The sequence below is a fragment of the Cryptotermes secundus genome, unplaced genomic scaffold (genome assembly GCF_002891405.2).
Source record: "Cryptotermes secundus unplaced genomic scaffold, Csec_1.0 scaffold117, whole genome shotgun sequence".
In the NCBI taxonomy this organism is placed as follows: Eukaryota; Metazoa; Arthropoda; class Insecta; order Blattodea; family Kalotermitidae; genus Cryptotermes; species Cryptotermes secundus.
Window position 1 is genome coordinate 3,383,407 of NW_019737981.1, and position 14,705 is coordinate 3,398,111.

Genomic DNA, 14,705 nt, shown 5'->3' on the forward strand with positions numbered 1-14,705 from the left:
ATATGATGATACAAACTCCATCTCAAGTGCAAACAATATATTTTGTGTCTTTGATCTTNATATACAGTAAATGATATAATGATACAAACTCCGTCTCAAGTGCAAACAATATATTTTGTGTCTTTGATCTTGCTCCCCTACACTACATGTTTTGGCCTCAGATGGCCATCATCAGGTGTATAACACTCACGTCGCTGTCACACTGCACCCAGCTCAAAATTTAACATTTAAAAACACTTTCCTTGTTATTATCAATTTCTGCTTCGTTGATAACTGTCTGGTTTGTAGATTATTTTATTTTACACACGTTAATTTTGACTTTGTTGTAATAGCACTATAACAAAATCTTTAGTTCTAATTTTAAAAACCTTTAAAATTTTTTTTCCTAAATTAAAAAAAAAAAAAAATTTAAATTGTTATGGTTATTCGCCCTATGTTTAAAGTGCTGCAGCNGTTATACACCTGATGATGGCCATCTGAGGCCAAAACATGTAGTGTAGGGGAGCAAGATCAAAGACACAAAATATATTGTTTGCACTTGAGACGGAGTTTGTATCATTATGTCATTTATCGTATGGAGTGCAACAGGATGCTTAAATATAATATTGTAACATTATACACCTTGACACTACATGTTTCGGCCCCAAATGGCTATCTTCAGGTGTCTTGATATGTTACAAATATTTTATTACATTATGTTAAAACTGCTACACTGTCTTAGTCCGTGTTAAAATCACACGCTGTAGTTCTCTTTTCAAGGTAAAACGAGATAAAATCCTTTAAAATTTCTATTATACCCACATTATTTTGGTACATTTTATTTCACCTCACACAGGATGTTGTCCATTTTTCATAAATGTATGTCTGTCCAGGGTGTTTTGTTTCGGCAGCTTGTCCCTCACGTTCGTAGCCTACTTTTCACTTATGACTGCCATATGCCCCTGGTTTGCATGTTTCCTCCACAGCATGTGGTGTTGTCTTTACTAGTAACGTGAGGGGCAAGCAGAATTAATACAGAGTTAATATAATAAATTTAGTAACTGAATATTCAGTTTGATCATCCTCCCTCAAGTTGCTGAAGAAGTATTCATGATAATTTGAGATTATAATCCATTGTTTATAAGATGTTAAGTTCAACAATTAAGGGGTTTGGTACGGGAAACATGTAGCCCCCCCTCCATGAAAAAATAAATAATTGTAGTTTTATTTTATTGCTATTTGATTTGTTAAACCATGCCAGATGTTGTACCAAAATACACTGAAACCCCCATTTAAAGTTTTCCTTGGTGTGCAGTGGATTGAAACCCCAAATTAAGGTCAATCTTTGATCACTGAAATTCAATTCAAGTAGGGGTTCCATTGACTGATTATTCCAGTTTTTGTAGTAACAGTGAATACACGTAAAACACAAATTTACAGAAAGTATTTAGTTTTGTTTTCTGCGTGTGTATAAAATTGAACCAGATAACTTCAACATTACAGTATCCTGAGATGTGGAAATATATAGTTTAATAAATTGGTACTAACATTTTGGAGGAACCTGATGCCTCCTTCTTCTACCCTGAAGGTAGATGCAACAGATTCCATTGAAGTGCATATCAGCCTACTGAGTAACACAGCATTACATGCTAGTAGACAGCAATCTTGATCCTTACCCCTTGAGAACCTTAAATCTCACAAAGGATAACTTGGTCAGTACAGTGAGTGGTTACAGATTGAAAACATAAGTTTTAAGTTCTAGCAGTAGCAAGGACTTTTTTCCTCTCTGCCATAACGTCCACAATAGCTTGGGGCCCACTTAGCTTCCAATTCAGTGGAAACCAGGGCTTTTTTCACTGTTAGTAAATCAAAATGAACATGATGATGACCATTCACTTCAATATAATGTCAAGGTCAAGAATTTTGTTGCATTTTACCCTACATAATAACTCGCTGTTTTTCTGTTTATTGTTTCTGAGAGTGTGTGGATCACATAAGACTTTAATTTAGGGATGCATGAACACTTATGTATCTCATTCCTTCAGTGACACAGTTTTAAAGCTTTAGTTACTGGAGGAGGGCAGATTTTTGGAAAATAATTGTGTCAAAATGCACTTTTGGGGGATACTGCAGAGTGATTTCTAAATGTTATGTCTAAAAATTTTGGGGCAATGTTTATGGACATTGTTATGAAGCTCACTGTTATGGGCACAAAAGATTGAGCAAAATAACAGTAAACTGTCATTACAACGGGTTAATAAGGGGGGACAGGGTGTCCATTGTCTCCTACATCTGCTGTAACAGAGAGAAGGGGTATTCATGGAAGTACGATATAAGATACATAGCTAGTACATGAAATAAGCATAGAAGCACACTGTACTATTACATAAAGGTTTTAATATTAGAGTTCTTTTGTATTTTAAATAGTTTTCTAATTACAAAACCTTTTTAGTCCCTCAGTGTCTCTAAAAATTTACAATTTACACAGCCAGATTTGTCTGTTATATCCAGGTTGGCTATAACTTGGGTTTACTGTATTCAGATTGCTGAGCTCTTCTTTGTGATCTCTCATATATTCTGCTTATTACCTATCAAGGAGACTAATAACATTACATGAACATCACAGTTGGTACTATAGTTTCTTGTGGGATGTGCCTGAATTAACAGATTGTACACATGGATAGACTTTTCTCAGGTATGTCATATGATCGTCATGATGATGAGAATTCCAACAGTCATATTGCCATCAAAGTTCACACATATCAAGTGTTCAGCCAGGTTACTTTGTTGGTTTCAGATTAGACCTTTCAGATGACTTTAGAAACTTTACATCTTCTTTGTAGTCTAATTCACACTCTGTAATGAATACTAACTGTACTGCATGTATCAACCTCCAAATATTAAGCCCACACACAGAATAAAAGAAAAAATCGTTGAAGCCCAAGACCATTTATTTTTACTGACTACTTTTATACAAATTAGCAAAGCTGGTTTGTGTGTTAACACTCAAAAACTCATTGCTATGGTAACAAACATTAGTAAAACCTCCTGATATCAGGACACTGTTGGTTTTGACATGTGGTTATATACCTCCATTGTATCTACTGCATACAATTTCCAATGCCAGAAAATGCTTATTGAATTATATACACTGAAGTGCCAAAAGTCGTGGGATAGGTACCTAGTATCATGTAGGACCCTCTCTAGCCCGGCGAAGTGCAGCAACTCGACGTGGCATCGATTCCACAAGTGGATGGTAGACCTCTGGAGAGATGTTAAGCCATGCCATCTGAATAGCCACCCACAGCTCCCTGGTATTTGTAGGTGCAGGATTTTGGGTGCAAATGGACCTCTCCACCACGTCCCATAAATGCTCGATTGGGTTCATGTCGGGCAAACGTGGTGGCCACACCATTCGTCGGAACTCTCCAGAATGCTCCTCGAACCAATTCTGGACAACTCCGGCCCGATGACACGGTGCATTGTCCTGCTGGAATAGCCCATTGCTGTGGGGGTACATGAAGTCCATGAAGGACTGCAAATGGACATGAAACAATGTAACATAGCGGTCACTGGTCAATTACGTGTTTAGGTGGACGAGTGGACCCAACTCATGCTACGTGAACACACCCCACACCAGTATGGAACCACCACCAGCTTGCATGGTGTCTTGTTGACAACTGGGGTCCATGGCCTTATGGGGTCTGCACCACACCCGAACCCTACCATCCACCCGAAAGAGCTGGTACCATGACTCATCGGACCATGCCACATGTTGCCAGTCCTCCAAGGTTCAATTAGCGACGTCACAAGCCTGGTGAGGCTCTGTGTCCAGTGTCATGGTGTTAACAGAGGCACTCTGGTCGGTCTTCTGCTCCCATATCCCACGGAAGCTAAAGAACGCTGCACTGACCTGCTGGATATGTGTCTGGTACCTCCTGCATTGAATGTGGATGTGATTTCAGCTAGTGTCGCTTGTCTGTTACCACGGACAATTCTAGCCAGATGCCGCTATTATCATTATCATTAAGCATCCATGGTCGGCCAGTGCGCTGTCCACAGTGGGTGGAAATGCCTTCCACAAGGTATTCCCGGTACACATGTGACACCATGGATCAAGGAATGTTGAATGACTGCACAACTCTGGAAATGGAATGTCCCATCTGCCTGGCACCCACTATCATGCCCCGTTGAAACTCCGATAATTTATGTCGGCTTGCCATGAGCAAACTGGCCGGTGTTCAACCTGACTCACGAGAGAACACCTCACAACTGATACTGCTCTGGGCATTCCCAAGCCATCAAGGGATGGTGGCACCACTTAAAAATAAATTTACATACTGCTATCCCATGACTTGGCACTTGAGTGTATATATTTTCTTTAGTACTGATATAAGTATTTGTAGACCTCTCATATTTTCAGCTATATTGTTCTTTTAAGATTGGGACTACCAACATGTGGCCCAAATGTGTGATGCTCGTACAGCAGTGGGGCTTGCTCGCACAGAGGGAATAGACTTGCGGTTTTTCCTGAAACCCCCTTATTGGCACTTATCTCCAACCAAAGAGGTAATATTGGTGTATATGTGGTTCATTTCAGGGCTGTGTTAACTATTTGAATATTTAAACCTTTCCTACACTCATAAATATATTCACAGTCCTATTCAACTTTTTAGTGAAATAATTTATTGTTCAATGCTGCTAATACTGAAACCTGATGTTGAACACAGATTGAAGGCAGTTAAGATATGTCCACTTTCTAACAACCCATATCCTTAAAGTCTAGCTGAGAACAGTGGAACTGTGATAGAATGAATGTGGCTTATGATGAGAACTTCAGTATATTAAGAACATCAGTAAGGTTAATTCGTTAATGGTACATTATGGAAAAATCTTGTTAAAAACAAGAACATTTTTGGCACTTTCATCATAACAAGCAATTCTTAGCCAACTGCAGTTTCTTTTCCACAACATTATGCATGAAGTGTAATTTCAGGTTTACTTCCCGACCTACTTGTAGGTGGCAGTCTGTAAAGGTACTGTTAGATCACACCCTTTGCCTCTCCGTTGTTTGGGAAAGGGAAGTCTCCATTCCATAACCAGAGAAGTATGTGACTGAATAGAGAATTTACTCAACTTTAAGGCATAAGGGCTTAGGACACATGCACAGAGCCATTCCAATTCTGATAATATTTGCTGACAGCTATGAGTACAGGAGGTTATGTAATCATGAGAAAATCTTATATCTCAGTTCAGGTAAGTAAGTATCTCTTAGTACCTAAAGTAACACCCTATCACATATTCTGCTCACCCAGCCTTGGTACTTCACACACACACACACACAACCCATCATAAAAGGTCACACAGGGCATCTCAAAGGTCATGACTTGGAGCTGACTGCCAACTACAGTAGTTGTGTGATCAGGTATAAGCTTTTAATTTATGTAATATTTCATATCCATATAAAACAACTGCTAAAATTATTGTGTGTCTGTATATGTATAAGGGCACACACAGGTGCACATACACCCTCATACATTGTTGGGACGTAAAGTCTAAAGGGTTTCTGGATGATGTTTTTTGCAGGCGTTAATGGGCAATATGTACAGTCTTCTCCATTCTTTGAATGATGTGAAGAAGCACCCCTGCATCACATTCTTCCTTACAAAGGCATTCCCTAAGATACAGGTGAGTTTATTATCTGTACCTGTGTCATATCGCAACTTATTAATGGAAGGGGTAATAGGAATAAGAGTAGGAAGCTGTACCCCAGTATGAAATGTACATACTTGTATTTTCCAAATGCATTCTTTGTGATTTTATGTACCCCATTGGTGTCTACATTCATTTAAAGTTAGTGAGCAGCACAAATACCATAATGCATAAAGATGTACATTATTTTTTCTTTCATCAAATATAAACAATACTGTAAAATGTTTCAAATTGGAGTCCCAGCTCTTAAACACATGTTTATTTTATACCCTGTACTGATAACAGTATTTTTTGTAGTGAACAGTCGCATGCAGCCCATGCAAGTGAATTGATGGTCAGTGAAGGTCTGCTAGACCTGCCATAATGCTTAGAGGCTGGGTTTCTTTTGCATGTAATTCCTATATAAAGTAGGATCAGGACATTTCCACAAATCTGAAATTCCCGCCAAAAAATATCTGCTTCTATACCTTGAAATGGATGATGTGAAAGGTGACATTTGATTTGCCTTAGTGAAGATCTCACTTGTATGTTTGCTCAGTTGGTGATGCATGAAAGCCACATATATTCCATGATGTCCCACTTTGAACAGTGGTTTCATCAAATTTTATGTTTGTTTTGGGTAGGTCTTATGCCTAAACTTTGAAGATGAGGCAAGCATGTAACATGGAAAGTATGAAAACAGTTGAAGTGAGTGAGCAACTCCAACACTTCACGGATGCTCACCAAATAGACATCCTGAGGGAAGGACAGTGACAGATCAGCTTTTTAACAAGAGTTTTCCAGAAAGACTGTACTCTAACAATTTGTAAGGTTACATGTTTGGTGGGTGTCACATAGTACTTGTCATGCCATTTTGCATGATGATTTGAACATGCACTGCATCTGTGGCCACGTGTCAGAGAATATCATGGACAAATAGCAAGAAGAATGTCTTCATCAGCAGAGACATAATCTATAGTCTCTTTGTACCTAGATAATTTTAACTGTGTCATTACTGATAATGAAACCTGTGTTAACTAAATTTGTATCATGGTGTCTTACTGGATATTGCCATATTTTGCTAGGAAACAAATGCCTTATGTGGACAGACCTAAGGGCAAGGTAATACTAGAATTATTTTTTAATAAGAAAGGAGAAGTGCATCATAAATTAATTCCTGATGGACACACCATGTACAAATCCATGTAAGGAGTATTTCTCAGTGTTTTCAAGAGATTATCTAGCATAAACAGCCAAAACTATGGCATTCTGTCAATTCACTGCTGCTTCACAACAATGGCCTGCTGTAATGGTCTACCCTGGTCTCTGTCTGCCTGGAGAAAGGCAGTGTTCCTGTGTTTCCACAGTCACTTTATTCATGAGATCTGCCCCTGCAGATTACTCCGTTCTCTTAGTGAAAGATGTTGTGAGGGGATGCAGACTTGATTCCCTGGAAGAGGTTCAGATGGCTACGACAAAATCCTGGAAAGAGGACTGGCGGGATTGTGTGACAACAGAAGGAAGCTTCTTTGAAACTGGAATACAGTAGACATCTCCAGTACACAAGATAAAAAAGCTGCAGCATTTTTACCCAACCTCATATTTGTTGACAAATGACACTGACATACTAAGTATTTGACTTTCAACGCATTCTGTTTCTTGCTATAGGCACAGAACTCAATCTTGTAAGCATTTTTCAATCTACAAAAATGCATGGGAAATCTCATGTAACCTGTAGGACCAGGATTGACATACAGAATGATCATGAAGTCACTGTGCATCTATGACAGAAGATGAAAGCACATACTGCTAAGTATGATCTCCTGAAGTTTGGTAAGAATGAGAGTATCATTGTAATGCTATACTCATTTGTTTGGCAGTTGAGGACAGCAGTGTTCCCACAGTACTACTGCACACACAACTCAGTCTCCACAGGATTACAGTGAAAACATGATTCCCGAGGATCTTTCCCTGCTAAGTGTACCCAGTCTCACTCCATACTTTTTTATCTTTATGGAGCTTTGGAAGGAACTCTGTGCAAATAAGGTACAACATGCAAATGCACACGAGGCAATTTTCAGAATTTGCTGTAACTTCAGAAAGAAAATATGTGCCTTAAAATTTATGATCTTTATGGGTATGTGGAATTATTCCTAAAACTGCAGAGTTCTTGCAGTATATTGCAGATAGGTGATGTTTAGTTCTATCAGTATTCATTTATGTTACATACAGTTGTTTATTGCTGCATGTGTTTCTGTGTAGTACAGACATATTGTTTTTGATATCGATCTCGCTACCACGGAGGTCCCACAGGCGCGCATCAGAAAGGATGATATTCTTCCTCTCAGTATTGAAAGTCTGTTACACCATTCCAGTATTGAGGATAATGCAAAAGGTGAGAATATTAACACTTTATTCCATCAAACATTGTCATATTACTTTACAGTGGTCTGCACGAGAGGGAAGTGAATGTAACAGTAAGGAAGGAAAGCAAGACATTGAATCCCAATATCAGTAGGAGTAGGGCTATAGATTTGCTGAGAAATTTTTTCCTGCAATAACCGTAAGATTTATCAGTTTTTGCTGTAGTACCACTAGATTTTTGACCGACTTCTGTCTGATTTTAGTTTGCATAGTTTATATTGTAAATGATCTGATAGCATTATATAACGGCCTTTAGCTGTATTCTCACTAATATCAGCATGCTGAACTCTCCACACTGAACATGTTCAAATGCAGCTATCAGCAAACTTCCATATAGCACATACGTTTAGTGGGAGTGCACTCAACCAAGTTTCCCATGCAGTGAAAATTCTTGAGGCCTCCATAAAATAATAGGATAGTTATATAAAACACAAATACAAAGAGTGCCCCTTCCTATGGTAGCAGAATGTTACAGAAAATGTGTGTTGTAAGTGCTTCTAACAAACAGGGCTTGATGCTATGTAATGTCAATTCCGACATCGTTTAATAACAAACTTAAAGAAGAAACAAACATGGATGTTCTAACACCTTCCCCCCCTGCACCTCCCCAAACTTTGGTAATACTCGTAGAACAAAAAGTTCATCAGAACACAGTCATGAGCCAGATTCAATTTCCTGTTTCCCTTTTTATGTGTAAATTACTGGGCGATTTTTTTTTCTTTGAGATTTGACATCCTTGAGACTGGCTATGAAGATGTGCATAAAGAGTTACAGACTTCTGAAAATGTAAAAGAAAAATGGGCGTATACAGATTTTAGATTGTCATGTGAGAAGGGAATAGTGAAACAAAAAATACCAAGAACCACTGTTATAGATAAAACACTTTTACTGTAATTGCAGCTTTGATGTAATTTAATTCATCATCCCTCTTTTTTCTTTTGTCACTTTAGTAGAAAATTCCAAATTTTGCTTGTGTACTTGCAGACATTGTCAGTTTGGGTGGATTACCATTGATTGTGAATTTGTGCCGGCATTTTGAGGATGATACCGATGTTACCATCAAGTTGGTTAACCTGCTGGCCAACATCTCTGTGCAGGATGGTATGCTTCATCACTTTTTTGTTACAGGTATGACATTAATCTCCAATTCAGCAGGTTCTTGACTGAAAATCTTGCATCTTCATAAATATATAGGTAACAATACAAGAAGGTGCATAAAAAGAATTACCATGCACTATGTGCAGAATGGTTTTAATTTGTTTCTTCACCAAGGATGGCACTAATTCATACAGTGAGATTTTGGCTGACAGATCATTATAGTTTTTACATTTATTATTACCTGCATCGTACTTGATATATCATTAGTTCACCAAGCCATATTTTTTTTATGAGAGATCCATTTACAAACTTTATTCATTTCTTAAAGAAAAAAATGTTGGTTATGAGACCATTCTGTGTGTCCATGCATGAGCTTGTGTTACACCTTAAACTTTTGGATCAATTGACTCACTTTCATGGAACATGAGATAAACATTATGCCACTTGAGGACTCATAATTTTTAGTTTCCTGCAGTGAATAATAATAGCATGATGGATGTATGAACATATGAGGTGAGAAAGATTCTAGCACTGCTTAATATAGGGCCCTGTGTAAAAGTAGATCTTAAAAATTATTGAACTTCTGTTAATGTAAAATGTAAAATAAGAACGTTATGAGTATGCAAAAGTTTTCTTCTGACCTCAGTTTGATGAAATTTGGTGTGAAGATAGGTTATCAACAGACCTACAAATTATGTGTACAATATTCTTTGCAAGGCAACAATAATAAACATGAGAATGGTGGTAGACTTTTGAGGTTATGTGCAACAAATTTAATGTAGACAGAATCTGTTCATAAGTAATAAATTTTTCACAGAAATGATGATGATGAAATTGTCATTATTGTCATAATTCTGTTACATATTTACAATTGCAAATGACAAGAAACTGTGACCAAAGTTGGGTTCACAGAACACTGTCTTTTGAGTTTATTTGTATTTTGTTGTTGAATTATAAATGTGTCTTACCTACATATATTATTAACAACGTAAGATCTGTGGAACTAGAAATTTGTGGAATAGGAGAATAACATTTAGGAATTCTCAGAACTTCTTGTTGCTGTTAAATTTCCAACCCTGAATACCAAAAAATGTGACTGCTCAAAGAAAAGTAGCTGTTTTCTTAGCATTACAACTTATGGATAATTAATTCATATGATCCATGCAAAGTACATGAAATTGTATTCAAGAAGTCTTCTGACACATGAAAGGAGAGTCATCTGTATTGCTCTCAAAACTACACACAGGCCAGTAATTGAGAACTGTCTAGAAATGTGCAAGGGTAGATGTCTTATTAAGTCAACTTGTCATCTCTTTCTGCTGGTAAGTAACATCCACCGTTTCTTTCTCCCACTGGTTTATATTACAGTGCTTATATACACACACACACACACACACACACACACTTGCTCGTTGACTTACAACCACAAAAAATGAAAAATAAATCATGACTAAAATGTAAAATATTTTTAAAATAAATTATAAAGATGATAAAAAGATTAGAAAGGTTAACAAATACTGTTAATAAATATATGGCCGACATACGACAAGATCGACTTGCGACCTGTCAGTCAGAATGGAAGTCGGTTGTAAGTCGACAACCAAGTGTATACATATGTGTGTATTGTAACCAATTCATTCTGGTACTGCACAGTTTCACACGTAATATTTGGAACATTTAATTTTGTCAGGATATTTGTGTTGTTAATGATGTAGTCCTCTAATACAGAGTAAAGTTCATAGAAACCTCGTGCTTCTTTCGTAAACACAACAGATGTTCAAGCAGTGAATGGCAACATGAGAACACAGCTTGTAGAAAGCAACATAGTTATTATGTTGAGTGGTGACAGATATAAGGAATATGAAACTAGCTGAACTTGAGGAACAAAAGGAGAGAATTTCTAAAAGACATAATCATTGAGATGTAAATAGAGAGTAAAAGTAACTGTATTAAATATTTGTATAAAGGCATAATTGAGTTTAAAATAGGGTTGCCTACTTAGATGAAAGACAAAAACAGTGATCTTGCAGATTCTCACTTAGTCTAACCCATATTGTTGTGTTGATCTTACTGATAACTTGGCATTTTATGAAGTTGCAGAAATACACCTGTTACCTTAGTTACATCTGTCCAGCTGTCTGTCATCTCAGCTCAAAAACTATAACAGATTTTCATGAATTTTGATGTTGGGAAATGTTACTAAAATTTCCCGTTATATTCCAATTTTAATTGCAGTCGTACAACAATAATGGACACTTTAGATGATGACTACATTCGTTTTATGCATGTCTCGCACACAACTTACTGAATATTTGTTGGCATGACAAATATTGTAAACAGAAGTTGGAGAGAAAAATAAAACCTACATTTCATGCCCAATACACTTTTCATATATTCGAAGGTAAAAGTTTGAAGTTGTCCCCATCCTTAGTTGGTTAAGCACTATTTCATGAAAGATATTGGGAATGGGAAGTACCTGAAAGTTGAGTGAACTCCATTCCAGATAAGTTAATTTCATGAAAACATCAGTCATGCTGGCTTTAATAATGTTATTTTTCTGTCTTGTCATACATATTGAAATATTTTCAATAATTTTGAGTAATTGATATCTCTTTAACAATTTTTTAGATAGAGAATTTCTCTAAGAGTCTTTCTGGTCTCCTAGTCTCTTTGAAAGGTCTCTATTTGTTCCCCTGAACTATCATGCTCCACTCACACATGCGCTGCCAGTATAGAGACCAATTTACTAGCATTCTGGGGTTTTTTTATATGGAACAGAAATGTGGACAATGACAAAAAAATCCATTGGGTACTGACCATTCTTTCTCCAGGAGTAAAGTGGCCAGAATGAAGCTGATTACTCCTCCACTCTAATGCTGAGGTCTAGACTGTGGGTCTATACTTACATTTTCTCTCTATGCCTTCATTGCATTATCCTTTGGCACAGAGCAACTATTATAGGATGTTATTACTTTGAATGTATAATCATGACTGTTCACACCTGCTATGAGAGTCTATATGACATGTAACAGGTTGTATTGGGCTTCTGGCTCAGTGGAAACAGCATCCCGATATCCGACTCTCTGTACCAGCCACTCGTGCATTGGCCAACCTAGACATGGATGACACACCTGAAATTAAGTTTTCATCACACCTGCATTTACTTCATCCTACCATGCGCCATGTTGATTTACCAAAACTTGATGTTGTATTCATTCACGGCCTCCTCGGTGGAGTGTTCTTTACATGGCGCCAGCGAGGTCATGAACACACAAGTCCAAGCATCTTACGTAAGTGTGTTACATTTTAACTGATCAAAATTTATGTGTATTAAAGTCTCGGAGTTTGCATGTTGTGGGACAAGTCCCACCATTAGAATAAAAGTACTGGCACTTTCACTCCAAATTCCAGGTATAGAATGTATCTCCTTTGCAAGCAGCCAAGTATTCAAGGGTATTACAAATTAAATAGTAGACAGTTTAGATTAAGAAGACAGTGCATTTAAGACAATCCCTCTGCCTCCATCTTCCTCTCCCACTTCCCCCTAAAAATAGAAGCAGCAGGTTCCTCTGAAATGCTGGTACTTATCTACCCAACTACATGTTGTCACATCCCAGAAGACTCTAACTTTGATGCTTATCCAGGAATCTCAAATCTCACATTCATTTTTGCAGTTAAGATTATAAAAGACCCAGCTAAAGAATGAGTACTTTTGGTAGTACCTACCTATATATAAAATTATTTGAAAGATTTAAACTTGAGAAATTTAAATTTGTGCGATGTGTAACACAGTGACACTTGTTATGTGATGAAGCATGATACATCATTTGTTTTCAGAAAAAAGCAGCAGCTCTAAAGGTGGAAGAGACATAGGCTGCAATATAAGTGATGAGCGGATGAAGGAATATCTGGGAGATGTGACTGAGTTCAAGCAGGATGAATGGGACATGTTAGGGTCAGATTTTGAAGTGGTTCTCTCAGACTGCCCAGAGAATGCAAATGTTGAGGGTAAAGGACCATATTCGTATAGTGGGTAAGTTTCCATGGTCTCAGAAGAAGTATACAGATTTTCAGAAGAAACCTTTTGTGGACATTTACTCCAGTTGTAGCCAGTTGTTCCTGCTTTGTCAGTGGTGAAGACACCATTTCTGATATGAAGGCTTCTGTGAAGCAGACTCTTCCATTTGCAACATGGACTTTGAACCATAATGAGGGCTTTGTAGCTCTCAAACTGTTTTTTGTCAGAAGGTGAGGGGAGGGAAGAGCATGTGGAAGTGTGCGAAGTGAATCTGGCTGATCTTAAATTCAGGACTTTTGCACACAAGTCCAGTGCCTTTTCTCCAAATCACAACATAAACAGAGAGTATGGCCTCTCTCTCATCAAGACATAAAAGCACCTTATTTATACCCTGAAAGACTGCAGGAAGACCCTTTCCAAGTATATATTTTGACTTGGTTTCTGTAACTTGGTGATCCTTATAAGGGCTCCTTGATAACTGCCATTTTCAGGGTCTCATTTCTTCTTTCTCCTCATTCTCTTTTTCTGCCTTCTTTTCTCTTCCATTTTTTACCCCACTAGCTTCATCTTACACTTCTTTTTTTCTTTTGTTCTTTTCCCCCCTTCTTATGTTCTCTTATGCTTCCTCCTCCCCCCACTCCCTTGAGAAAACAGCCCTTTTAAGTACATTTCCACTGGCTTACTCATAGCTCCAGTCCCAACCTTTTCTTCCCTATATAATATATTGTTTTACTGATGGGCTCACTTCTTATACCCTAAAGATGGAGATGACAGGTTCCTTCAACATATTAGTACCTGTCTGCCAGGCCATGTCATGTGTTGTCCCAGAAGATAGTCTTATTATTACATACAATTGCACTTATAATTTAGAAATGTCAACACAGTTTTGTGACATGTAGTGTACATTGTTGGCAAGATGATGAAATGTTTCTTTTTATTTATTTTTTCATGCCAGATGATTATTTTGGAAGTTAAGTTTTAAATATTTGATACACAAGTATGGACATTTTATTACTATAATCCTCCTTGTGATCTTTAAGAAAGTGACAGATGTGAACAGCAGTGCGCACAGAGATTGCAGCAACAGCAGTTAATTAAAACATGCACTAATTAATATGATTGGTGATTGAATAATTTAAACATGTTTTAAGACCAAGCTGAAATTCCTGATGATTTCAGGCAATCAGACTATTAGAATGGTAAGAGGAGGCGGAATTATGTCCATGATTCCAATAGCAGTAATAATTTTTAATCCAGAGTTAGACATATGCTGTTTTATTGTGGAATCAGATCCATCCATCAATCCACTAGGATGGGACATGGAAGCAGGAGGACTGCAACATAATCAGTAGCCATCCTGTCAATATAAAGGAGATGCAGTTACATGAGTAAATGCATTATTATCAACCTGTTTGTTATCAAACTACTGTTAGTGTTTTGTATATGATATGCAACTGTAACTACAGGACAATTAAGCCATTCTTGTTCCACGAAT

General features: G+C 37.4%; 1 protein-coding gene across 11 annotated transcripts in view; it reads left to right on the forward strand.

Moving 5' to 3' along the window:
- Positions 1 to 14,705, forward strand: part of LOC111870535 (protein SERAC1) — a 474,375-nt gene that overhangs the window by 454,865 nt on the left and 4,805 nt on the right. For 9 of the 11 annotated variants that reach the window (XR_004513678.1, XM_033753882.1, XM_033753888.1 and 6 more), the window contains 6 exons: positions 4,421 to 4,548; positions 5,566 to 5,667; positions 7,933 to 8,065; positions 9,079 to 9,222; positions 12,225 to 12,482; positions 13,030 to 13,225. Coding sequence is in view for 10 of the 11 variants with exons in the window: in XM_033753882.1 (XP_033609773.1) it covers positions 4,421 to 4,548; positions 5,566 to 5,667; positions 7,933 to 8,065; positions 9,079 to 9,222; positions 12,225 to 12,482; positions 13,030 to 13,225 (961 nt within the window). In the remaining variant the exon portion in view is untranslated. Of the gene's footprint in view, positions 1 to 4,402; positions 4,549 to 5,565; positions 5,668 to 7,932; positions 8,066 to 9,078; positions 9,223 to 12,224; positions 12,483 to 13,029; positions 13,226 to 14,705 lie in introns of all 11 variants that reach the window. The other 2 variants (XM_033753881.1, XM_023862898.2) reach the window with 2 other exon arrangements.